Source organism: Salmo salar, chromosome 11 (genome assembly GCF_965601325.2).
Source record: "Salmo salar chromosome 11, fSalSal1, whole genome shotgun sequence".
NCBI lineage: Eukaryota > Metazoa > Chordata > Actinopteri > Salmoniformes > Salmonidae > Salmo > Salmo salar.
Window position 1 is genome coordinate 10,504,723 of NC_138301.1, and position 26,375 is coordinate 10,531,097.

Below are 26,375 nucleotides of genomic sequence, written 5' to 3' on the forward strand. Positions count from 1 at the left end.
GTGTGCCAAGCTTGTAGCGTCATACCCAAGAAGACTCTAGGCTGTAATCGCTGCCAAAGTTGCTTCAACAAAGTATTGAGTAAAGGGTCTGAATATTTATGTAAATATGAAATATAATATATATATATATATATATATATATATATATATATATATATATATATATATATATATATATATATATAGATATATTTATACATTTGAAAACATTTCTAAAAATCTTGCTTAGCCATTATGTGGTATTGTGTGTAGATTGATGAGGGGAAAAATAGTTTAATCAATTTTAGAATAACGCTGTAACTTAACAAAATGTGGAAAAACTGAATAATTTCCGAATGCACTGTATTTAGGCTTGCCATAACAAAGGGGTTGAATAATTATTGACTCAAGATATTTCAGCTTTTCATTTTGTATTCATTTTGAAAAACAAAATTCCACTGACATTATGGGGTATTGTGTATAGGCCAGTGACAAAAAAATCTAAATGTAGTCCATTTTAAATTCAGTCTGTAACATACCAAAATGTGGGGAAAGTCAAGGGGTGTGAATAATTTCTGAAGGCACTGTATATATTTTTTGATAGTGGAAATAACATTGGAGATCTGACGTTGTTTTACATGTACAAATTCAACATATTTTATACAAGGTTTGTCTATATTGAAATTTGGTTACCATGATGACATATTCCTGAGGTTGGAATTTCGCAATCAAAACAACAGTTTATATTGCCAACTTTTTTCAAATCCATCCACACAGATTCCACATCACAATATGTTGACAAATTACATTGAAACTACGTTGATTCAACCAGTTTGTGCCCAGTGGGGTGCTTCCACACAGGTGTCTTTCCTGAGTTAATTAAGCAATTAACATCCCATCATGCTTAGGGTCATGTATAAAAGGTTTTGCCCATTATTAAGGCTACCATGGCTAGAAGAAGAGATCTCAGTGACTTTGTGTGTGTGTGTGTGTGTGTGTGTGTGTGTGTGTGTGTGTGTGTGTGTGTGTGTGTGTGTGTGTGTGTGTGTGTGTGTGTGTGTGTGTGTGTGTGTGTGTGTGTGTGTGTGTGTGTGTGTGTGTGTCTCAGTCACCAGACACAACACAACTGGACACTTATAGGAGATTCTGGACAGCGTTTTCCACCACCATCAACAAAACACCCACTGATGGAATTTGTCGTGGAAGAATATGCTCCCTTGTAAACTCAATTTACAAGGGAGCTGGCCATGGTGCTGAAAACTGGACGCCTGTTCTAAAACGCCTTTTCTTGTGGAACTCCAGACATCATCCCGTTAACTTCCTTGGTTATTTAAAGTACCTGATATCGTGAAAATGTCACTGCGCGTATTAACTAACGGTTTTCAAGAGATTTAATTAGCTTTTTCTGACATGGCTACATCGTCAAAAGCACTACAATACATAGACTAGGCTACAAAGCAAATAAATCAGACAGTTACCACTGATTGTAACAAACATCGAACACAGCACTTGACCACTAATTCACAACTTTTTTTTACGCCACGTCGAAGAAATTACCAAATATAAACCACCATTTTAGATCATAATACACGAAAAGTAAATTTTAACTGGAGCCTTCTACACCCCTTTTCAGTGCTGCAAAGCCAAAATTGAGCGAAAAGGAACAACACTCGGCCTTCAGGTGATTGGTTAGACTTGCATGACATCATTAACAGTTCATTCTCTCGTTGCCTGTGAGCATGCAAACTTGAAAAAAAAATCTGTCTCTCACAGATGAGGGCACATCTGCCGGAGTCCGAACTGCTTCATTCGAGAGAGACTTGCACACCTCAGCTCGGGGCGTTTCAGTCACCAGTCACTTGGAATTGTACTCTCCTTATCAAGGCTCTCTCTGGTACCTACCGAAAGACATTCTGACATGAAAAGGCATGCTGTGATCCAATATGTGCCAATTATTATGATACCGCACAAAATTAGGACTTCGTCGTCTCTATCCGGGAAAAATCTATCAGAGTAAGATTGAGAGAGGGATTTTTGCCTGGTTGAGTACCATCTAAACATGCAACATGAATCCCACTAACAGCACTGGAGCTGGTGGGCTTGCGCCCTGGAACTTAAACAGTAAGTTGTAATATTTATAATGCACTTTTCGCATTTGAAATACAACAAATGGGAAATATAGGCTATTAGAACGTGCGAAATCTAACTTCCCTGCAAACAATATTCTCTATAGGTTTTAAACAATGTGTGCATTCTGAAAAATCACTTTTGCAAATGATGGCTGTTCAAATAACTTGTCCCCGAGTTATCATGAACATTATTTTAGAATCCCAAAGGATAGGCTATTTGCAGATGTATTAACATTGACGGAATCAACTACATTCATTGTTCTCAGAAATACCATTGTGTCACTCCTTATGATTTCCACCATTTGATAGCACATCAAAGTGACCGAGAACAAGCGCGCAACAAGGTGCGCTTGATCAATTTGTATGGTTCGGCTGTGATATATGAGTAGGCAGCTTTTGGGTTAGGCTATTATAGAAAACTCCTCACCATGTGCCCAAATAAAAATGAAATAAAAACATGTTTTTAAATATGTTGTGGTCCTATCGACGTAACGTTATAGTAGGCTATATTAGACTAAACGATTTTGAAAGATGGCCCCACTTGAAGTAAAGAAACTGTAGCCTATATATCCTTATCTAAATTTTTAAAAATCGAATGTGCGCTAACTGTTGATCTTCATCTTACGTTCGTGGTGTTTGTATAACTATCAGTTAAAAGTAGTTGTAGATTATGAAGTTTGAAATCTCGGACGCCATTATTTTAAGGGTTGTTCTAATGAAAGAAGGGAACGTGCGCGTTATGGGGTCGCGCGCGTTACGATGGCACCACACTATTATTTCACAGTGCTCTTCAGATTATTTGATGAGATAATTGGGTGGATATTTGACCGCTGGAGTTTAGGCCAATTACGAGAGGTGTATGCTTCTGGTTCTGAGGAAGTTCATGTAAACATTCTTTATGCGTGACACTTGCTTCTCCATTTGGGGCTCTCTTTCTCTCTGCTTCCATTAAAATGTCTGACTCATTGCTGTTGTTGAATGAATGCATTTTTTTCCCTTCATTTTTGGGGGGTGCTGAGGTTTCTAGATCATAGCTGATCATACAGGGAAATCCAGATCAGCCAAAGCTCCCAATGCAAAAACTGTGCTGATGGCCATTTACATCTAACAGATGCACTTTACATTAATCTGTAGTCTAAGATAAAATTGATATAAACATTATACAATTGACATTTGCATTACAGTGCAGATACCCAGTCCCCCCATACTCACTGCACCTGCAACTGACACAAAGCCATTCCACAATTCATCTTACTCCCCTCCACTTCTTTCTCCCAGCTGCCGGGCATCCCTGAGAGACCTGCTTTAAAGTGTTTTAAACTTCCTGATGGCGACTTTTTGTGCAGGCAAATGCCTGAACCTCATTGAGATGCAAAGCTCTCCCTGCAGCCCCTCGGGAAATGAGCTTCCCAACTGTCGGGATTTGTGTCCCCTCTACAATCATCAGTGGCAGCAGCACACACAGTCAGACACCCAAAGCTCATCAAATGTCTCACAGCTGGGACAGTAGTAGTCCTGCTTATGACTTCCACAGAGGAGTGGAGTGTGGTTGGGTTTTTGGTGTGCTGGGTTCTAATCCGGTCTCTGTTTTGGTCCATGGCTGTTGTGCTTAGCTGCATTTGGCGTGATGGACACTTTCAGCTGGTCTGATATTAACCGCATGGGACAGACTGTGGATGGGGTCAGGCAAGCCATTGGCCTTCAACCCAGACACATCAATTAGGGAGCCATTTTGTTACTTGAGCATGAGAGGCTGAGAGATCTGTGATGCTCTTTTGGCCATCCCCCTTGCCCCACTCCCTGATCAGGATTATGCATTTTCTACCAGGGTTGGGCTCTTGAAACTTTGGAAATGAATAGCGTTGACTTTTTCTTTTTCCTGAGAAGACTGCCTTCAATTCAAATTGAGCCCAACCCTGTTCTCTAGGAAAGAGTCAAAGCAAAGTCACCTACAGCATTTCAATCATTTAAAATAATGTGTGGAACCTATTTAGGATGTTTACTTGGGTGAAATTAGCTCAGCCCAAAAGAAACTCCTTAGGTATACACTGTAGTCAGAGAGATAATGTAGTGTATACATTTGGGTCATATGCTACACCCAACCCTCATATTAACCCCAATACTCCCCTCCCTGCCTGCTTCATAACCTAGTTTTATGACTGACGCTGCTGCAGCACTGCTGTGTGCCAATGCTGGGCACAGATGTTTCACACTGGCGCAGACGGGCATAGACTGAGCTGAATGAGTTAGCCCGCAAGCCAGGGCGTAGAGCGATGCCTAAGGGACACGTTTAATGCCCTCTTCAGATTCATGAGCTCCAGGAATTTAGTCAGCTCTGAGTCATGGAGAGATGGACCATCTTTCCTAGGGTTTAGATTTCATGAGACTGCCCGCTGGGCACACCACATCATTTCAACGTGGACAGCTGGGTAATATTTGGTTGAGACCTTGATTACTGAGATTACAACCTATATTCACCCACTCAAAAATATAGCAAAAAGTTAGTTGAATTTCCAATGTATTATCACTTTTCTTTCAACCATCTAAAAGCACGACCAAATTCCAATGGAAAAACAATGTCAGATTTTTTGTTTAGTTGTCACCCAAATATCTATCACTGCGCTTTCAACCATTTAAAAACACAGCAAAGTTCGAATGGGAATAAAATATCAGATATTTTGATGATTGAATGTGTTATCCCAGTGCTTCATATAATAGCAGAACCAAATGACCTGGCTTGCAGTTGAGATAGCTTTAAAAGTCCATGGTGCAGGCGAGCAATGCCGTTTGAGATTCTGCACAGATTATTACAGCAATTGTAAAGATCTCCACAGACCTGCGACGTCCTCTGCATGCTACAGTATCTTGAACATGCACGCTTTATATGATTACGTAAGAAGACATTTATAGTTACAGCAATCTCAAAATTTGGACATGGATGTGTTAGTCATTTTAAGTTTGAATGTTACATTAGTTTGTAAAATAGCCTTAACTTTAGGCTAAGTACGGTATTCAATTTGTTTGATAGTGGAAATAATGTTGAAGATCTGACATTGTTTTAAAGGTAGAAATTCAACACATTTTATGCAAGGTCTGAAATTTGGTTACCAGGATGACATAATCCTGTGGTTGAAATTTCACCCTCAAAACAGCAGTTTGTTGATTACTTTTTTCAAATCCAATGTATTTTCCATGTAGATTCCATGTCACAATACGTTGACAAATTACGATGAAACAACCAGTTTGTGCCAAGTGGGTGTAGCCTCAAATAAATTCAACTATCAATGTATATGCTTTACTTCGACAGTCTCCCATCACCCACTGTAGCTTGGAGTTTCACGTTCACTTTTTCTATGATATTAATATTGCGTTGTACTGTTCTTCAATACAGACACTCAGGAAACACTGTTCCACTCTCAACCATTTTGTGGGATCAATGATGATTCATGATATATCCTTCCCTCTGTTAGCCAGGGTTGTGGACCAAATGGGAACATGATATTGGCCATGTTTTTCTCATCAACACTAAAACTGTGGTGGGTGTGCACAATGCACAATACAATGATTCCATGCTGGAAAACATTGTCAAGTTAGGGAAGGGCAGGACTAATTGTCAGTGGTCAGTGTTGCTGTGTGTTATTATTGATTAACAATATTAAATACAGTAGATTCATTCGATTAACGTTGGGTTCCCTCTTTTACTGAGCGATTAACCAAAATGCTGTTTTTCCTGGTCATTAAACAGCTCATTCAATTAGCTGGCCCAACAGCTAATTGAATGACGTCTGTTCAATTACTTGAAATCCATTTCGTTTTTTTTTTTTTTTTTTATCTCAATGCGCTGTTTCTCTAGAGAAAATTCATTAATTCACAAGAGAAGTTATGGTCAAGAACTATGTGGGACGCTGGGCTGACGGGAGTTGTAGTTTTCATTAGGCAAATATTCAACCTAGTTCAGCACAGAAACATAGTAATTAACTACAATGACCATAATCCATTACGCCTGTTCTTCTCGGCTCGGACAATAGTGTTTGATTGCGGTCTGCTATAGAGTACCGCAGTATGAGTCATTATACCCATAAAACCTAGTGGTCAAACAAGGAAATGGTTCCAGTCGTTTTTTCACCATAGGGAATTTGAGAAAAATAAGAGCTGTGTTTCGGGTAGGCCTGCCGTGACATTTTGATAACCGTGTAAATCTCTCTAGGAGAAGGTGACCCCCCCCCCCCCCCCCCCCCCGAGCATCCCATTGGTTCCTGCATGTGGGTCATGATTATCTATGCAATTAAAATGTGGGTCAAAAGAGAAATGAAAGTATTATCTGAGTTTTTCATTTAAGCTATGCAATCATTGTAGTATAATTAATATGTGATGTTTTGGCTCAAAATGTATGTGTAATCTGTTGATTCGTTGGATAGTAGATGCAAGATATACCAGCCACCCATGCACCACTCTATCAACGCTGTGAGGAAGGGATATAATAAATAAACAGACACAGACAGGCTCACCCTAACGTTAACAGAACTGCGGGAATGCAGTGATCGGCAGGTGGAGGGGCGAAGGTACACTGTCTACCAGTGTCCTAGCCCAGTGTCGCCCCCACCTCTCACCTGTGTACCGGAGTCCTAGTTAGCAAGCTAGCTAGTGCATAGTGTCCTTCGCCCCCACCTGCCAAGCGCCTGCCCTCGCCGTAACGTTAACAGAACTGTTAGCCAGACAGCTAACTACTAGCCTAGTTAAATAGGATGACTCAAAGACTGTACAGTGTGGGGAGCACAGAGATAACGTTAGATGGTTTGACTGGCTGGCTGCAACTGCCTGAGCAGAGATGAGATTATGACTTTAAAGGAATGAAAAATAATAAAGTCAACTAAGTATGTTGTATTATTGTATTATTTCATTTTCTATTGATGTCTAGCCGATGTGAGAGAGACAATGGAATATTTTGGCAATTGAATGTTCACTATTCTTCTCAAAAATGTTTGTAATGTCATTATTTAATAATGCATTTAATGTTGAAAAAAAAAATCTAAAACTGTGATTATTTTGTAAATTGAACTGAACCAACCTCAAAAAGCACTAATGGCTCAGCACTAGTTCCCCACATGATACCAATTATTTCAAGTCAATGGGTAGCAACACTTTTCCATGGTATGTGATCATCTCTCTCTCCCTCTCATATATTTTATATTTGATTTCAGAGCTACAGTAGCATAAAGTTCATGTCCATCGCTATTTCATAGGGGGGCTCATTATTCATAATGCTGCTGTGCTCCAGCGGCAGGTTTAATTACATAAGGCTTAATTGAAGAAAGCGTGGCTCCTATTGTTTTTTTACCTCTATTTAACTAGGCAAGTCAGTTAAGAACAAATTCTTATTTACAATGACGGCCTACCCCGGCCAAACCTTAACCCGGATGACGCTGGGCCAATTGTGCACCGCCCTATGGGACTCTCAATCAGGGCCGGTTGTGATCACTAGCGGTTCTGGGGGCAAGGGGGGGCCAGTGGCCCTGTGACAATAATTTTGGACCCCCTTGTGGCCCCCCTAAATGTGGGGTATGAAATAATTTCTACTTAACAAATGTTTGCTATCGTTCTTTTTTTTACATCCGTTATTAGACAGTGGCAACGCGGAACACTAATGATTATGAACATGGTCTTTTGCCTGCTAATGCCTGCAATGCAGTGAATAAAACAATATGACAACAATAATGTCTAATGTAACTGGCCCCTCTAACAGTACAACTGGCCCCAGCTTGGCCCCCCCCAGTTGAAATGGTCTAGAACCACCACTGGTTGTGATACAGCCCAGGATCGAACCAGGGTCTATAGTGACGCCTCTAGCACTGAGATGCAGTGCCTTAGACCACTGCGCCACTCGGGAGACCATTGTAATGTCAGCAGTTGCCTATCAGCGTTGCACGACACCTGTTTGTAGCCACATCCTCTATTTATAGCATCCTCTCTCATCAAAGCCACAGTAGCTACTGACTAAATAACTAAGATCAGATTTAATTAACGTATTGTTGTTGCAGGTTGCTGCTGTGACAAAGACAAAATCCACACTGAAGTCAGAGGGAGAACAGCCAGTCAAGACCACAACTAAAATATGTATATGTAGACAGGAAACAGCCACTTTGTTTATAAATTAGTATTTCATTTGAATTTGAATGATGTACGTCAACATGACATATAGACATGCCATACAGACTTTAACTCCCTCTTTCTCCCTCTTTCTCTTTCTTTCTCTTTCTCTCTCTCTCTCTCTCTTCACTAAATCAGCCTTTAAGCACACCATCAGAAGTTTCCCATCATTTTTAAATATAAGTTTATTTGGTAGTGAACACAGTAACTATGTTTGACATTACATTCCCTTTAACAAGGCCAGCACATTGCTGATGGCCCAGCAGAGTAGTGCCAGTGGCAGAGATGTTTCTCTGCGGGTAGTTACAAGGCACAGCATGGAGGCCTGGATAATGAGGATAAAGGGAATCAAAAGGTAGAGCATGTACCATATCAAACAGCTTACAGCACAGAAGAGGATCCCTAAAGCACGCAGAGGGGAAGTTCACTGAGCCATGCGCCCTATATTTAGCATTATTATTAGACCCTCCCTAATGTTTAGAGCTCAGAGTGTGTTCCCATCGAGCGTTAGCCTTACAGCAGGAGTGTCAAACTCATTTGCCCCATTGGCGGCATCCGCACTTAAAATGCATTTGAATTAATCTCCGTCAAAATTTGCACGAAATATTCCTCTATCCATCGCTTTGGAATTTCTGATGCTCCTTGAATCTCTCATTTTCGTTTTGATGACTGTTAGTAAGCTGGACAGAGTGAAGAGATTATAAATGTAGGTCCATTATCATTTCTACACGGTTTTGATTTGGTTTTAGTCATTTAAATGTCGATTGAGATCGTTCTGCAAACCTTAATTGCTGTAGATGTGGAGACTGACAATGTGTTGTTGCTACAAGTGATTCTTAAGTAGGCGTACCCAAGAATAGCTTGATAAACCTACACAACCGTTCAAAAGTTTGGGGTCACTTAGAAATGTCTTTGTTTTTGAAAGAAAAGGAAAAATGTTGTCCATTAAAATAACATCAAATTGATCAGAAATACAGTGTAGACATTGTTAATGTTGTAAATGACTGTTGTAGCAGGATTATAGGCTCAAAATGGCCAGAAACAAATAACAAAAATGTCTTATGAAACTCGTCAGTCTATTCTTGTTCTGAGAAATGAAGGCTATTCCATGCGAGAAATTGCCAAGAAACTGAAGATCTCGTACAATGCTGTGTACTACTCCCTTCACAGAACAGCGCAAACTGGCTCTAACCAGAGTAGAAAGAAGAGTGGGAGGCCCCAGTGCACAACTGAGCAAGAGGACAAGTACATTAGTGTCTAGTTTGAGAAACAGACGCCTCACAAGTCCTCAACTGGCAGCTTCATTAAATAGTACCCGCAAAACACCAGTCTCATCGTCAACAGTGAAGAGGCGACTCCGGCATGCTGGCCTTCTAGGCAGAGTTGCAAAGAAAAAGCCCTATCTCAGACTGATTAAGAAAAGATTAAGATGGGCAAAATAACACAGACACTGGACAGAGGAACTCTGCCTAGAAGGCCAACATCCTGGAGTCGCCTCTTCACTGTTGACGTTGAGACTGGTGTTTTGCGGGTACTATTTAATGAAGCTGCCAGTTGAGGACTTGCGAGGCGTCTGTTTCTCAAAGTGAAGTTTATTTTCGTTGTTGATTTTCTGCATGCGATTGCCCTAATCCCTTAGTTTGGTCTTCATTTAGGCCTTAGTTTAGTCTGTGTGTTGAACCTTATGTTTATTAGTTTAAGAGATGATACTGCATACAAGGATTCATATTCTATTCTCAAATCCTTCATAAAAATGATAGTGTCTCAGAAGATGGAGTAATCCTATTTTGCTAAATAGTTACTATAGTCCTTGTTTGAACTCCTGATTAATGAATGAAAGTATTTGGCAGCAGCAGCTGCTGTTTGTGGCATCCTGCTGTTCAGCTTTGGCAAGTTACGTAGAGAAATAACTCTCTGTGGCTCTGGAACCGTAACAGTCTGGATAACTAAGGTATAGGCCTATAGCTTTCTCTTGGGAAATACTTACCTATACTACATGGCCAAAGGTATGTGGACACGTGTTCAAATTAGTGGATTCTGCATTTCAGTCACACCCGTTGCTGACAGGTGTATAAAATCGAGCACACAGACATGCAATCTCCATAGGCAGTAGAATGGCCCGTACTGAAGAGCTCAGTGACATTCAACGTGGCACCATCATAGGATTCCACCTTTCCAACGAGTCAGGTCATCAAATTTCTGCCCTGCTATAGCTGCCGCGGTCAACTGTTAAGTGCTGTTTTAGTGAAGTGGAAACGTCTAGGAACAACAACGGATCCGCCGCGAAGTAGTCGGTCACACAAACTCACAGAACAGGACTGCCGATGGCTGAATTACTTGTTACTTTTAGCTCTTATTCTTATCCATACTTTTTTGAAACTGCATTGTTGGTTAGGGGCTCGTAAGTAAACATTTCACTGTAATACCTGTTGTATTCGGCGCATGTGACAATTTGATTTGAAGTGCAAAGCACGTAAAAACCGTCTGTCCTCAGTTGCAAGACTCACTACCGAGTTCCAAACTGCCTCTGGAAGCAACATCAGCACAAGAACTATTCGTCGGGAGCTTCATGAAAGGGGTTTCCATGGCTGAGCAGCTGCACACAAGCCTAAGATCACCTTGCGCAATGCCAAGCGTCGGCTGGAGTGTTGTAAAGCTCGCTGCCTTTGGACTCTGGAGCAGTGGAAACGCGTTCTCCGGAGTGATGAATCACGCTTCACCATCTGGCAGACCTACGGACTAATCTGGGTTTGGCGGAGAACGCTACCTGCCCGAATGCATAGTGCTGACTGTAAAGTTTGGTGGAGGAGGAGTAATGGTCTGGGGCTGTTTTTCATGGTTTGGGCTAGGCCCCTTAGTACCAGTGAAGGGAAATCTTAACGCTACAGCTTACAATGACATGCTAGACGGTTCTGTGCTTCTAACATTGTGGCAACAGTTTGGGGAAGGCCCTTTCCTGTTTCAGCATGACAATGCCCCCATGCACAAAGCAAGATCCATACAGAAATGATTTGTCGAGATTGGTGTGGAAGAACTTGACTGGCCTGGACAGTGCCCTGACCTCAACCCCATCAAACATCTTTGGAATAAATTGGAACGCCGACTGCGAACCAGGTCTAATCGCCCAACATCAATGCTCGACCTCACTAATGTTCCTGCAGCTGAATGGAAGCAAGTCCACACAGCAATGTTCCAACATCGTGTGGAAAACCTTCCAAGAAGAGTGGAGGATATTAGAGCAGCAAAGGGGGGACCAACTCCATATTAATGCCCTTGATTTTGGAATGAGATGTTCGAAGAGCAGTTGTCCACATACTTTTGGCTAATAGTGCAATAGTGCAACAGTGAAATATATATTCTTGGATAATACTAATTATTTTACAAATGATATTACTGATCACGTTTATACTATCCCATTGACTACATTGTTGATGCTTATTTTTTTAACTTAAAAGCCAGGCACAAACAACTCATCAAATATTGAATCCAATGATATATAATTGATCCTATGGTATATAGCATTAGACCTATGATAGCATTTCATAATATATCATACTGTATGTTCATAGATATTTCATAATGCACAGTGCCTTATCCTCGAGGATCACGTCTTTGCTACTTACGAGTTCATACACCTATACCACCGTCTGTACTTTAAGATGGGGTGGTTAAGATGAGTACCCACTCCCTGCAGCATTATGCAAGCACATGCTCACAAGTGACAAGGTATACGTTCTTAAAATAGGCCCGGCTCAGATTCAATTCTGTTTGCTGGACTATATAGTGACCCGCTGTCGTTAAAGTAGAAATCTCCTTGACGTTAGATAAACAGGAACTGGATCAAACTTACTTAGAAACTGATATAAAATCACTGAGATGAATGACCTGTCATGTATATGTAAACATTTCATTGTAAGGATTACCTACACCTGTTGTATTCGACGCATGTGACAAATAACATTTGATTTGAACCTGTATTTGATCAAATATTGTATTTTACCTGCAGTATCAAAGACCAAAAAGCCTAATCACAGTATTTGGTACATGGCGGCTGTGTTTTAGCAATTTTGGCATTAAGGGCTTTCAAGTGGAGTGCATCTGCTTTTCTCCTGCTAGACATGAGGATATCACAGTCATGCCACAATGAATGACATTGCAAGAGCCAGGAACAGTAAATATGACCAACCCCTACACTGTAAGAAAAATACCTATCTACTGTGTATTTAACTATTTCACTCTAATTGCATAATTCCTTGTAAGGGACTGAAATACATTGCTGTCTGTTTAAACAAAGTTGTCTGTTTAATTATGGTTGCTCCCCTGAAACCCTTACATGCTTACACCATTTTACACCCAAACAGTAGAACCTCGATCAGTGGGCTCAGTTATTCACATCTGATAAAAAGCCAAGTCACTGTTCTCCTTAAACTGGGTGGCTGTGAGGGATGTAGACTCTATCAGCTCCCCACTTAACAGAGGTACATTTTTACATCATTCAAATCAGTTAACTAAACACATTCCTTTATTTGAGGAATTCCATTCTTTCACATTTCAAGAGCTTAAAGCCTGGTAAAAACACAAACCTCACACAAGTGTGTTCAGCCAAGATACCAGCGTTGGGGAAGCTACTCTAAAATAGTTTATTAGGTACACCCATCTAGTTCCAGGTCGGACCCCCCTTTTCCTCCAGAACAGCCTGAATTCTTCGGGGAGTGGATTCTACAAGGTGTGGCGTTCTAACGTTGCTCAATTGGTATCAATGGACATATGTGTGCCAGGAAAACCTTCCCCACACTATTACACCACCAGCCTGTATCATTGACACCAGGCAGGATGGGTCCATGGACTCATGCTGCTTACACCAAATCCTGACTCATCAGCATGACTCAACAGGAACCGGGATTCGTCAGGGCAGGCGATGTTTTTCCACTCCTCAATTGTCCAGTGTTGGTGATCACGTGCCCACTAGACCCACTTCTTCTTGTTTTTAGCTGATAGGAGTGGAACCCGGTGTGGTCATCTGCTGCAATAGCCCATCTGTGACAAGGACCGAGTTGTTTTTGCCCACAGGACTGCCGCTGAGTGGATGTTTTTTGTTTGTTGCACCGTTGTCTTTAAACCCTAGACACTGTTGTGCGCAAAAAGCCCAGGAGGCTGGCTGTTTCTGAGATACTGCAACTGGCGCACCTGGCACTGACGATTATACCATGCTCAAAGTCGCTTAAGTCATTAGTTTTGCCCATTGTAACATTTAATCGAACAGTAACTGAATGCCTCGATGCCCGTCTGCCTGCTTTATATAGCAAGCCACGACCACGTGTATCACTGTCTGTAGGAGCGAACCATTTTCGTGAATGGTGGTGTACCTAATAAACTGGCCACTGTGTGTACTTTACCAAGCTACTAATTACTTCACACTAGAAAACGTTAAGCTATACGAAATCTACCCTTAAGAAAAACATAATTTACTTGACTAAAGTTACTTTGAAAAAGTAGTTCACATCATCCAAACTACTTCGTGAAAAATCATCATATCTAAATCTGAAATGTCATAGACTACAAATTGCAAGAACAGATCCCTCTGGAGTCAAATGTTAACGTGTAATTTAAACACAAAAACTATGTTTCAAGTGAGAAGTACGCAGGTCTGGTGCCGAAAAATAAAGGAAATTCTTTATTTTCTTTTCATTATCAAAAATGTAGTGTGTAGTTCCAGTAGTTAGCTAGTTAGCATGGCAAAAACGGAACCTGGAACCAAGCTACTGCATATTGTAGTTAAATTACTAGTTGAACTACAGTAGATGTAGTTCACTACTCCTGAACACTGCAAGATACTGAAACTAAGAGCAATTTTAAAGTTAGCAGCCGGCATCTTTGTCTGGCTGGAATCAAAAAGAATGGGTTATTCAGTCACCGCCCCACAAGTGCGTAATATGGATTTTAGACTGGTTTGATCTCCTCTGAGTTATTTTTAACTTCAAAGTTGGCTGAACAGTGAAAAAGAACAAACCTACGATATGACCGTAGGTGGTTTCATTTGATTCCTGCCTCTCAGTTATGGAGAACTTAACAGGTTATGGACCGAATCCCCTTGTTCTCTGTTCCACCTTCTGGAGGTCAGAGCAGTATTCAACAACAGAAGACAGCGGGCATTAAAAGCAGCATGTCACATCCTATATTCTGACTGAAAGACCGGGGCCATGTCTTTGATCATTATTGATAAGATCTCCTGTATCCCCAAGCAAAACACTGCTTTGCCATTAGAGGGCAGCCTTTCAATGATATCACACAATCACACCATCAAGCTTTTCTAAAGACACACTGACATACACACGTTGCAGAAACACATCATTGTAATATGGATTATGGCAAGTTGTTAGCTAGTGTTTTGTCTGATTTGATCTCCTTATTGAATGGGATTTGTTTGTTGTTCTAATGCCCTGCCTTGCATTTCTACTGTTGTTGTTTTTGGTATTATTTGATCATGTTGTATACAGTTGGGTTTCCGAACTACGACACTCCAAACAGAATACGTAACGATACTGCTTTAGTAGTGCCTAGCCCTAGACAGAGCAGAGACAGACTCAGCTCCACTTTCAACAGTATCTCCTCCTCAAGCTGGGATTGTATAGCTGAAGTGTCTTGTGCCGGGACTTACCCCTGTAACTTTTCTGTTTGCGTTACAAAGCTTTACAGTTGGCTGACAACTGTACATTTCCAGCTGAGTATCAGGGTGGTGTGCTGACGATGACGAAACTTCGGGAAATGCCTTTTATATTCACAGTACCTCAATATTTAATGTGGAGGATTCATTGCTGACATAGATAGTTATCCATGATCATTTGAGCTCAGAGTCACGTTTTCTTACACATCAATGTCACACCGCAGGCTCGGCTTCTGTCTTTCCATCTGTTGTTATTCATTAGTATGCGAGGGGAAAATACCTAACTCAACTGTTTTAGAGAGGCTTAAATAATGAACCTTTGGGTCAATCTAAATTACCTGAAAGAGATGTTGATATTTAGTGCTGTGTTTAATTTAATTCCCTGTGATGTCTTAATTGAATGAACAGACAGCTGCACAAAGCATGCTGTAGAATACATCACTGAGGAGCAATACAATGTGAACCCAACTCTCTTCACCCAAGGCAATTCACCAGCAATGCTGTCCAGGCCCATGTTCATGTCATAAACCTTTTGTCTGCTAATTTGTTCATGGGAGTTAGGCAGAGGTGGGACCAAGTCATTGTTTTACATGTCACAAGTCTTAGCACTCAAGTCCCAAGTCAAGACTCAAGTCCTAAACTTTGAGTTTCGAGTCCTAAACAAGTCATAATGTGCTCTTCAACAAATATAATACCATTTCATATTTTTAACAAGAGTAACAGTTAGTATATTACATTTACGCAAATCATGAATGTTTTAAAAAATACATATATTTATTACTTTCCAAATAAACTTTATATTTCCATGGAAATATATCAAATCAAATCAAAGTTCATTTGTCACGTGCGCCGAATACAACAGGTGAAATGCTTACTTACAGGCTCTAACCAATAGTGCAAAAAAGGTATTAGGTGAACAATAGGTAAGTAAAGAAATGAAACAACAGTAAAAATAAAGGCTATATACAGTAGCGAGGCTAGAAAAGTAGCGAGGCTACATACAGATACCGGTTAGTCAGGCTGATTGAGGTAGTATGTACATGTAGATATGGTTAAAGTGACTATGCATATATGATGAACAGAGAGCAGCAGTAGCGTAAAAGAGGGGTTGGCAGGTGGTGGGTGGTGGGACACAATGCAGATAGCCCGGTTAGCCAATGTGCGGGAGCACTGGTTGGTCGGCCCAATTGAGGTAGTATGTACATGAATGTATAGTTAAAGTGACTGCATATATGATAAACAGAGAGTAGCAGCAGCGTAAAAAGAGGGGTTGGGGGGGGGCACACAATGCAAATAATCCGGGTAGCCATTTGATTACATGTTCAGGAGTCTTATGGCTTGGGGGTAAAAACTGTTGAGAAGCCTTTTTGTCCTAGACTTGGCACTTCGGTACCGCTTGCCATGCGGTAGTAGAGAGAACAGTCTATGACTGGGGTGGCTGGGGTCTTTGACAATTTTTAGGGCCTTCCTCTGACACCGCCTGGTGTAGAGGTCCTGGATGGCAGGCAGCTTAGCCCCAGTGATGTACTGGGCTGTACGCAATACCCTCTGTAGTGCCTTGCGGTCAGAGGCCGAGCAATTGCCATACCAGGCAGTGATGTAACAAGTCAGGATGCTCTCGATGTTGCAGCTGTAGAACCTTTTGAGGATCTCAGGACCCATGCCAAATCTTTTTCGTTTCCTGAGGGGGAATAGGTGTTGTCGTGCCCTCTTCACGACTGTCTTGGTGTATTTGGACCATTCTAGTTTGTTGTTGATGTGGACACCAAGGAACTTGAAGCTCTCAACCCGCTCCACTACAGCCCTGTCGATGAGAATGGGGGCGCGCTCGGTCCTCCTTTTCCTGTATTCCATAATCATCTCCTTAGTCTTGGTTACGTTGAGGGAGAGGTTGTTATTCTGGAACCACCCGGCCAGGTCTCTGACCTCCTCCCTATAGGCTGTCTGGTCATTGTCGGTGATCAGGCCTACCACTGTTGTGTCGTCTGCAAACTTAATGATGGTGTTGGAGTCGTGCTTGGCCATGCAGTCGTGGGTGAACAGAAACTACAGGAGGGGGCTGAGCATGCACACCTGGGGAGCTCCAGTGTTGAGGATCAACGTGGCAGATGTGTTGCTACCTACCCTCACCACCTGGGGGCAGCCTGTCAGGAAGTCCAGGATCCAGTTGCAGAGGGAGGTGTTTAGTCCCAGGATTCTTAGCTTAGTGAGGTGCTTTGAGGGTACTATGGGTGTTTAATGCTGAGCTGTAGTCAATGTATAGCATTCTCACATAAGTGTTCCTTTTGTCCAGGTTGGAAAGGGCAGTGTTGAGTGCAATAGAGATTGCATTATCTGTGGATCTGTTTGGGCGGTATGCAAATTGGAGTGGGTCTAGGGTTTCTGGGATAATGGTGTTGATGTGAGCCATTACCAACCTTTCAAAGCACTTCATGGCTACAGACGTGAGTGCTATGGGTCTGTAGTCATTTAGGCAGGTTGCCTTTGTGTTCTTGGGCACAGAGACTATGGTGGTCGGCTTGAAACATGTTGGTATTACAGACTCAATCAGGGACATGTTGAAAATGTCAGTGAAGACACCTGCCAGTTGGTCAGCACATGCCTGGAGCACACGTCCTGGTAATCCATCTGGCCCCGCAGCCTTGTGTATGTTGACCTGTTTAAAGGTCTTACTCACGTCGGCTACGGAGAGCATGATCACACAGTCGTCCGGAACAGCTGATGCTCTCATGCATGCCTCAGTGTTGCTTGCCTCGAAGTGAGCATAGAAGTGATTTAGCTCGTCTGGTAGGCTCGTGTCACTGGGCAGCTTGTGGCTGTGCTTCCCTTTGTAGTCTGTAATAGTTTGCAAGCCCTGCCACATAAGACGAGTGTCAGAGCCGGTGTAGTGTGATTCAATCTTAGCCCTGTATTGACGCTTTGCCTGTTTGATGGTTCGTTGCAGGGCATAGCAGGATTTCTTGTAAGCTTCCGCCAAAGCGGCAGCTCTACCCTTTAGCTCAGTGCGGATGTTGCCTGTAATCCATGGCTTCTGGTAGGGGTATGTACGTACAGTCACTGTTCGGACGATGTCCTCGATGCACTTATTGATAAAGCCAGTGACTGATGTGGTGTACTCCTCAATGCCATTGGAAGAATCCCGGAACATGTTCCAGTCTGTTATAGCAAAACAGTCCTGTAGCTTAGCATCTGCTTCATCTGACCACTTTTTTATAGACCGAGTCACTAGTGCTTTCTGCTTAAATTTTTGCTTGTAAGCAGGAATCATGGGGGTTAGAGTTGTGGTCGGATTTACCAAATGGAGGGCGAGGGAGAGCTTTGTATGTGTCTCTGTGTGTGGAGTACAGGTGATTTAGAATTGTTTTCCCTCTGGTTGCACATTTAACATGTTGATAGAAATTTGGTAGAACTGATTTCAGTTTCCCTGCATTAAAGTCTCCGGCCACTAGGAGTGTCGCCTCTGGATGAGTGGTTTCCTGTTTGCTTATTTCCTTATACAGCTGACTGAGTGTGGTCTTAGTGCCAGCATCTGTCTGTGGTGGTAAATAAACAGCCACAAAAAGTATAACTGAAAACTCTCTAGGCAAGTAGTGTGGCCTGCAATTTATCACAATATACTCTACTTCAGGCGAGCAAAATCTAGAGACTTCCTTAGAGTTTGTGCACCAGCTGTTGTTTACAAATATGCACAGACCGTCCCCCCTCGTCTTACCGGAGTGTGCTGTTCTATCTTGCCGGTGCAGCGTATATCCCGCTAGCTGAATATCCATGTCGTCATTCAGCCACGATTCCGTCAAACATAGGATATTACAGTTTTTGATGTTCCGTTGGTAGGATATTTGTGATTGTACCTCATCTAATTTATTGTCCAATGATTGCACGTTGGCGAGTAGTGTTGACGGTAACGGCAGCTTTCCCAATCGCCTTCTCCGGGTCCTTACAAGGCATCCGGCTCTTTGTCCTCTGTACCTGCGTCGCTTCCTCTTGCAAATAACGGGGATGTCGGCCCTGTCGGGTGTTAGGAGAATGTCCTCTGCGTCCTCCTTGTTGTAGAAAAAATCTTTGTCTAATCCGAGGTGAGTGATCGCTGTCCTGATATACAGAAGCTCTTTTTCGCCATAAGATACGGTTGCAGAAACATTATGTACAAAATAAGTTACAAATAACGCAAAAAAAATCACATATTAGCACAATTGGTTGGGCGCCCGTAAAACTGCTGCCATTTATTCCGGCGCCATTTTACATGGGTAGCCATGAGAAAGACCCCCCCCATAGTGATCGAGTATCGAGGATCGTAATCAGGCGATGTAGGCTTGTACATAATCGCCCAACCTTACAAACACACACCCTCTCTGTGTGTGGTTACAGTAGGCTAACGTATGTCAATGGTTTTAGGAACAGCAGTAACATCAGGCAGGATTTAGGCTACCAACTGCCTAGCCAGTTGTAGCTCAATCTTGGGTGCAATGATCACGTTCCCGCACTGACTGACTGTGTGGAGGCTCATGGATTTAACGTTACGTTAGCCTGCATGCTACACTAGCAAAGTTATAAAATATATAGCTGGCGGCTATGTTTTAGCCACGACTTACCGTTCTTTGTGCAGCTTCAAATGTCGAACAAAGTTAGAATTTGTTGTCCCGCATGTTTTTGCAAGTTACAATGCGTTTTTATGTTGATACGGCGTTGTCTTTATATCCGAAAATAATAATTTTGGGTATCATCTTTCCAAGGGCTCCATCTGAAATCACCCGCCGACGTTCCTCTGCACTGCCACGCGCAACTTTTTCTCAGCTGGCACAATTTGATTGGCTGCTGTCCAATTCAAACTGTAATCCATTAAATGAAGAGTTGATGCGCTGCACACTTTTTTTTAATAGCATCATTTTTTATATTTGTGCTTGGGGAGGGTATCAAGTCAGTTCGAGTCAAAGGGTCCAAGTTAAGTCACGAGTCATTGGTGTTAAAGTCAAAGTCGAGTTGCAAGTCCTCATATTTGTGACTCGAGTCTGACTCGAGCCCAAGTCATGTGACTCGAGTCCACACCTCTGGAGCTAGGTAATCTGAAGTATCTGTAAAATAACTCAGGCATTGAATGCAAATACTAATTTGCATATGCACATGACCATAAAACCAGAACGCATAACCAAGGATGAACACCCAACCTGGCTATTCTTCGCTTGGAAGTAAAAACATATAGTATTATGTGCTTCACGTCTTCAGACTTTCATATCGTGTATCACATTTCCAAGAATGAAATGTCTTGGCGAAGAGAATTTCGCAGAGGGCAAGATGTTACATAACAGTGGATATGTTGGGAGGTTTGTGCTAATGTAGCGGTCTTTATATGTACCACAGGAGAACCAAGAAATGAAGAGCGACACCACAGCTGTCTTTTTGGCTTTTATGTCAATCTGCAATAGTATTGTGAAAAGACAGGACAGGAACACATCAGTCTCCAATGCACCACCTGACAAGTCCTTTCTCTCTCAGTGTTTTCTCAGATTCACACAATCACATTCACACATAAAGCCATAATGTATAGTATAAAATAATAACCCGTCCTTAATACAAAGAATGTATAATCTTAATTCTTAGACAATAGAACCATACCTGCAATAGTATTGTGAAAAGACAGGATAGGAACACATCAGTCTCCAGTGCACCATCTGTTGTTCTATACAGGAGCATGAAAAAAGGTAAAACACATATCCTGTCTCACATCCCACAACACACATCCATTTCAGTGTTGACAGTATTAAAATACAACAACTCGTGTATAAAAACACTGTAATACAAACAAACTACAACGTGGAATCGCCTTTATCCCATTCAGACCTTAGAGGGCTGAAACTACGTCTCCCATAATGCAACGCTAGCATCAGTCGGCAGCTCAGCTAACCGTTTGCGTCACAGAAAGGCATGCTAGCTAGAACAGCAATACTTTTTAGCACTCTGTAAACTATATTAATAACAATAAAACTCTGAAAGTTACATGTTTCAATAGTCTACAGCATTAACCTTGGGATGTTTTAATTATTTCACGTCATTGGACTTCTACAAAGGAGTAATCTGCAACACACCTTTCTCTCTCAGTGTTTTCTCAGACTGTGGAGAACGGGAGCTACAGGTAGTACCAGGGTGTTAGTAGTTGACATAAGCACTCAAATGAACTAAAATAAATGTAATGAAATATAACCTGAAGATGTGAACATCATTCAGCTACTGTATCTGCCTACTTAACATCAACAGGCAGCACTAGTAGCGCAACGATTAAAAATAGACACCAAAAGTAAAGTTCCTGGCGATCATAGCGATCTGACTCCCCCCTTCTGTCTGAACTTGGAATATTCCTGTTCGCGGCCTTGGGCCACTGACCTTTAACCTGGTTGTTCTGTTCTGCATTGTGTACTATTCTAATAACTTGAAGTTTGATGGAATAACCTTTTTAACTCTCCTACACTAAGCATCCAGAATTAACATATTGTTATTATTGTGCTTCCTTTTCAGGCTCCTTGAGCAACATTTCCAGTGATGTCTTGTCAGCCAACCTCAGCTGTAATGATTCTGGCACTAATGAGACCTGTGTGGTGGGGGAGGAGGAGGTGGGAAGCCCCTACAAAGCCGTGGAGATGGTCTTCATCGCCCTGGTTACAGGCTCCCTTAGTTTTGTCACTGTCACAGGAAACATCCTGGTGATGCTCTCCATTAAAGTAAATCGGCACCTCCAGACGGTCAACAACTACTTCCTGTTTAGCCTGGCGTGTGCAGACCTTATCATTGGTGCGTTCTCCATGAACCTCTACACTGTCTACATCATCGTGGGCTATTGGCCCCTGGGACCTGTAGCGTGTGACTTGTGGCTGGCCCTGGATTACGTGGTGAGCAATGCTTCTGTCATGAACCTTCTTATTATTAGCTTTGACCGCTACTTCTGTGTCACCAAGCCCCTGAGCTATCCAGCCAGAAGGACCACCAAAATGGCTGGGCTGATGATTGCAGGTGCCTGGATTCTTTCCTTCATTCTTTGGGCCCCTGCTATCCTGTTTTGGCAGTTTATTGTTGGAGAACGCACGGTTCCACCTGGAGAGTGCTACATTCAGTTTCTCTCCAATCCTGCTGTCACTTTCGGCACAGCCATCGCTGCCTTCTACCTGCCTGTGGTCATCATGATGGTGCTCTACATCCACATCTCTCTGGCCAGCCGCAGCCGGGTGTCCAAGCAGAAGCCTGAGGCTGAGAAAAAGAAGAAGGGCCTCAAGATACCTAACCCACTCAAGAGCCACATCCTTAACAGACAGAATAACAACAACCAGTCCCCCAAGCCCAGTCTGGAGTCCTGCAACACTGGTGAAGCTGTGAAGAATGGCAAGATTGATGAGTCTGTTGTTTCCACCAAGGCTGACGCTAGTGTCAATCCAGAAGAGAAAGAGAGTTCCAATGGCTCCAGCATGGCCAGCATTGCCCCCAAGGAGAGGGCCAACAGTGAAGCCATTTCCGAGGGGGGCCTTGGCATTGCTCCTGCACCTGAACCTGCACCTGCAGCGGCAACCGTTAAACTCAACCCTGCCTCTAAATGGTCCAAGATCAAGATTGTAACCAAGCAGGCTGGTGACGAGTGCATTACTGCCATCGAGATTCAGCCACCCACCCAGGGGGGCGAGACCCGCTCTATCCCAGTCAACCGCCCCCGGAAGGTGGCGCGCAAGTTTGCCAGTATTGCCCGCAGCCAGGTGAAGAGGAAGCGCCAAATGGCAGCCAGGGAGAAAAAGGTGACCAAAACCATCTTCGCCATCCTGCTTGCCTTCATCCTCACATGGACCCCGTACAACGTCATGGTGCTCATCAGCACCTTCTGCCACTCCTGTGTCCCGGACACTGTGTGGGCCATCGGCTACTGGCTGTGCTACGTCAACAGCACCATCAACCCAGCCTGCTACGCCCTCTGCAACGCCACCTTCAAGAAGACCTTTAAGAATCTCCTCATGTGCCAGTATAAGAATATTGGAACAAGATGAGCTGGAGCATACATACAGTAGTAGGGCTGGTGAGGGGTAATATTACTGAGACATCTGGAGGGCTGAGTGGTTACAGTTGAAGGGGAGGAGGGAGCCTCCAAAGTGAGCCTCCACAGTCATGTTTATGAACTTATGTCACACTCAACGCTCCTCTGAGATGTCTTAGCCACAGAAGATAGTAACATCTTAGCTACGTCCAAATGATACAGTATGAATATGATGGCCAATGTGAGGATGGGGCAAATGAAGAATCTGAGATCAGCCAAAGTTATAGAGTCCAAACATGTCTAAGTTGTTTTCTTTTCCCCCCTGGACCCTTATTGTGATGACCAACGAGGACTAATTCGTATCCACTGAAACGTGGTAACAATCTTCAAAAAGCCCAGCTGAACGTCTATAGACTAAGGCCAGGCCAAGACTTCCGTCATCCCTCTCCAAGATACCACCACCAAAATCAGAGACAGTGAGGGCAGTGTTACATAATGTCTGGGTGTACGGCAAAAGACACATTAAAAAGGAGCTTGGAAATCTTCCTTTATACAACAGTATAAAAGGAAACAAGCATGAAATGTCTAATTAAAATATCCATTTCCTCCTTTCCCTCCTCCTTGAGAAAATGATTAACTCTTCACGGAAATGGAGGCACTCCCTCACATCAGTGAATCATAATCATAATGTGATATGGAGAGCAAAGATGATATGGATCCTTTGTTGTTGCAGACCGTCTAACCTCGAGGCTAGTTGCACGTATGTCAACATACTGCTGGTGACTTGAAATAAGTTGTTACCCCTGAAAGTACTGTATGCATATCCATTCACCTCCCACTGACCAACAAAATATTGATGTATATGTTTTGTTCAAAATTTATCTTCAAAAGTGACAAACTGTTGATGGCAGTACAAGGCCAATGCATAAGTAACAACCAGTGTTTGGCTCCAAACAATTCATGTATCGTGTTGTTGCGTTATACGGAGGAAAACCCACCGGCAACGATAAAGCTTTAATTCATTGCCAGCTTCACAATTATGGAAGTGTTGTGTTTTTAAATTTGGCCTTCACTGCAACTGGAACTGCCGGTACAAAATACAAACACTTGTTTATAGGGGATACTTATCTCGAGAGTATTAAACATATTTTCTATGTTATCTCCTGCCTAATTAAGAATGTGTAAATAGAAGGCCATTGTTTTTCTCTAAAAAGTGCAGTTTCTCTCATGCATTTCATATCTGAATGTTTGTACCTCTCTTGTATTATGTTTGTGATTTACACCTAATTTTACAAATTGAATATAAACTATCTATATATATATAAATATATATATATATATAACTGTATGTATATGCAAAAGATATTAAGAGAGTGTATTTCTAAATTGATTTAAAGTCAGGAATTTGGGGGAAAAAAATGTAACCAGTTGTTTTTTGGTGACTAAGTCCCTTATATTTGTAAATTTGCCACTATTCTCCATGTTGGATTACAATGTGTGAAGTCCAGCTTGTACCTCCCCAGCCTATATCCATATTCATGAGGTCACACCAATGATTAGGTGGGTAATATTACTAGCTTATCTAACTGGTTCAATGCATTTTCAAAGAAGGACCTTCTAACAAAGAACTAAATGCATCAAAGTAGGGATTAGTGGGGGAAAATAACTGATGTTGTCTGGGCATGACCTGGTAATGTAAAATGACCAGCTATGGATGTGCATCCATATAAAACAGATTTTGAAATGTTCATGGGGTGATAAAGCTTGATGAATAATCCTACTTTAATTGATGAATATCACATTGGAATGACAGGCTGGCTGCGACCCCAAAAAAAGAGTGAAAGGGAGAGTGTAAAACATGACCACAGTTTCCTGTAGTATGGCCCCTTCCCTAAAACAACTATCCAGAGACAGTGTACAGAGGATTGTATCTTTTTCTAATGCTTAATAAAGATCTTGTACCATTGGAATAGTATTTTAAATGATTTGACATGTACAGTATGCTTTCTGATTTAATATACAGTATTAATGGAATATATTTTGCATGCCACGAGTATTACCAGTCAGACTATGGTATATAGAGTTAACATTGACAGGTAGTGATATCTGTTTGAGACAATGGGAGGAGAGCTGGGGCTGGTGACCGAGCAGTGACACTGCCCGTTGTCTTAAAGGACCCATTAAAGGACTATGCCAGTTCTGGATTTACTAGATTTACACATCTAGTTTTTCTGGATCTATGTCAAGTAATGCAAGGGGAAGAAATGGCACAGCAGCCATTTTGGGAGTGGGTGTGGATGACCACACACCATAGCAGTGCTGAGAGCCCAGGGGAGCACCGGATCCAGCAGGAGACCCTCAGAGCCAAAACACAGCAGCACAAATTATGGCACCACGACTTCAGGTCATACACTTAGCAAGGACCTGTGGGCTTTATAACAAATCTACTGGTTTTGCCCTGTTTTAAAGGTAATTTGGTTTACTCGTTCAACCATGCCTCTTTCTCGCAATAATGATGAGACATCGCCTGACATTTGACATCATTATCAACTAGTGCCATACATTTTATTACTTGATTTTACAGGTCAACAGTAACATAGTAGTGAACATGACAGGTCCTGAAATCATTTTCTTATTAAAGGGGGCTGAACATACTGATTTAGCCTCGGTTTCAATCGCCCTCATTAGGAAATGAAACTGAGAATGAGATTTGGGTCTTGAAGGCGTGCTTTGATGTTGTTGTCTCTTATGTGTGTTTGCAGGTGGGAGGCGTTTGTACATTCACTCTGCCAAAACCGTACACAGTTATAGTCACTCACCCTTCTAGATAATATGAAACAGTCTGACCAGGTCTTGTATCTGGAAGTAGCCTACTTCTTTCGCCAATCAGCTTCAGCCAGACGGTGTGTGACTGTTACAAAGTTGGTTTGACTTTAGTCTATCTGTGGGGCTAGTTCGGGACCATCAATATATTACACAATGTCAATGGGAAAATATTTAAATATTGCACACCTCTTAGTTCTCATTAAATGCTTCAATAGTTGTATATGCATTTCTACAATTTATAGCTGGTTTGAGGTTTTTATGTCATTGATATTTGGAGCTATTGACATTTAAAAATATTGTCCCGTGTATGTACATTGTGTAATTTACTGACGGTCCCTAACTAGCCCCATAGGGATATCCAAATTCAAACCAAATGTACAATGGCCAGTGTGCTGGGCACTACTTGGGTACTGCCAGCTGAATGAAATAAACCCAACCAAAGGAAAATTGTTAGGTACCCTTAACGCCGTGACATATACTTTTTTCCAAAAAATCTCGCAAATCTCAGTTTTGGACGAGACTGATTTTATGACCAAAATGATCATATTTACACTTTGTAGTACATTTTGACACTAGAATAAATGTTTCTGATACATATCGATGCCACTCAGGCCATTTTCAACCA

At 42.1% G+C, this 26,375-nt stretch overlaps 1 protein-coding gene across 1 annotated transcript; it reads left to right on the forward strand.

The window, feature by feature from the left end:
- Positions 1-1,725: 1,725 nt before the first annotated feature.
- Positions 1,726-24,890, forward strand: LOC106561947 (muscarinic acetylcholine receptor M4). The gene is made up of 2 exons (XM_014126407.3): positions 1,726-2,100; positions 21,430-24,890. Exons 1-2 carry the CDS (start codon positions 2,046-2,048, stop codon positions 22,935-22,937), a joined length of 1,563 nt encoding a protein of 520 aa, XP_013981882.1. The 5' UTR covers positions 1,726-2,045; the 3' UTR covers positions 22,938-24,890.
- Positions 24,891-26,375: the final 1,485 nt, after the last annotated feature.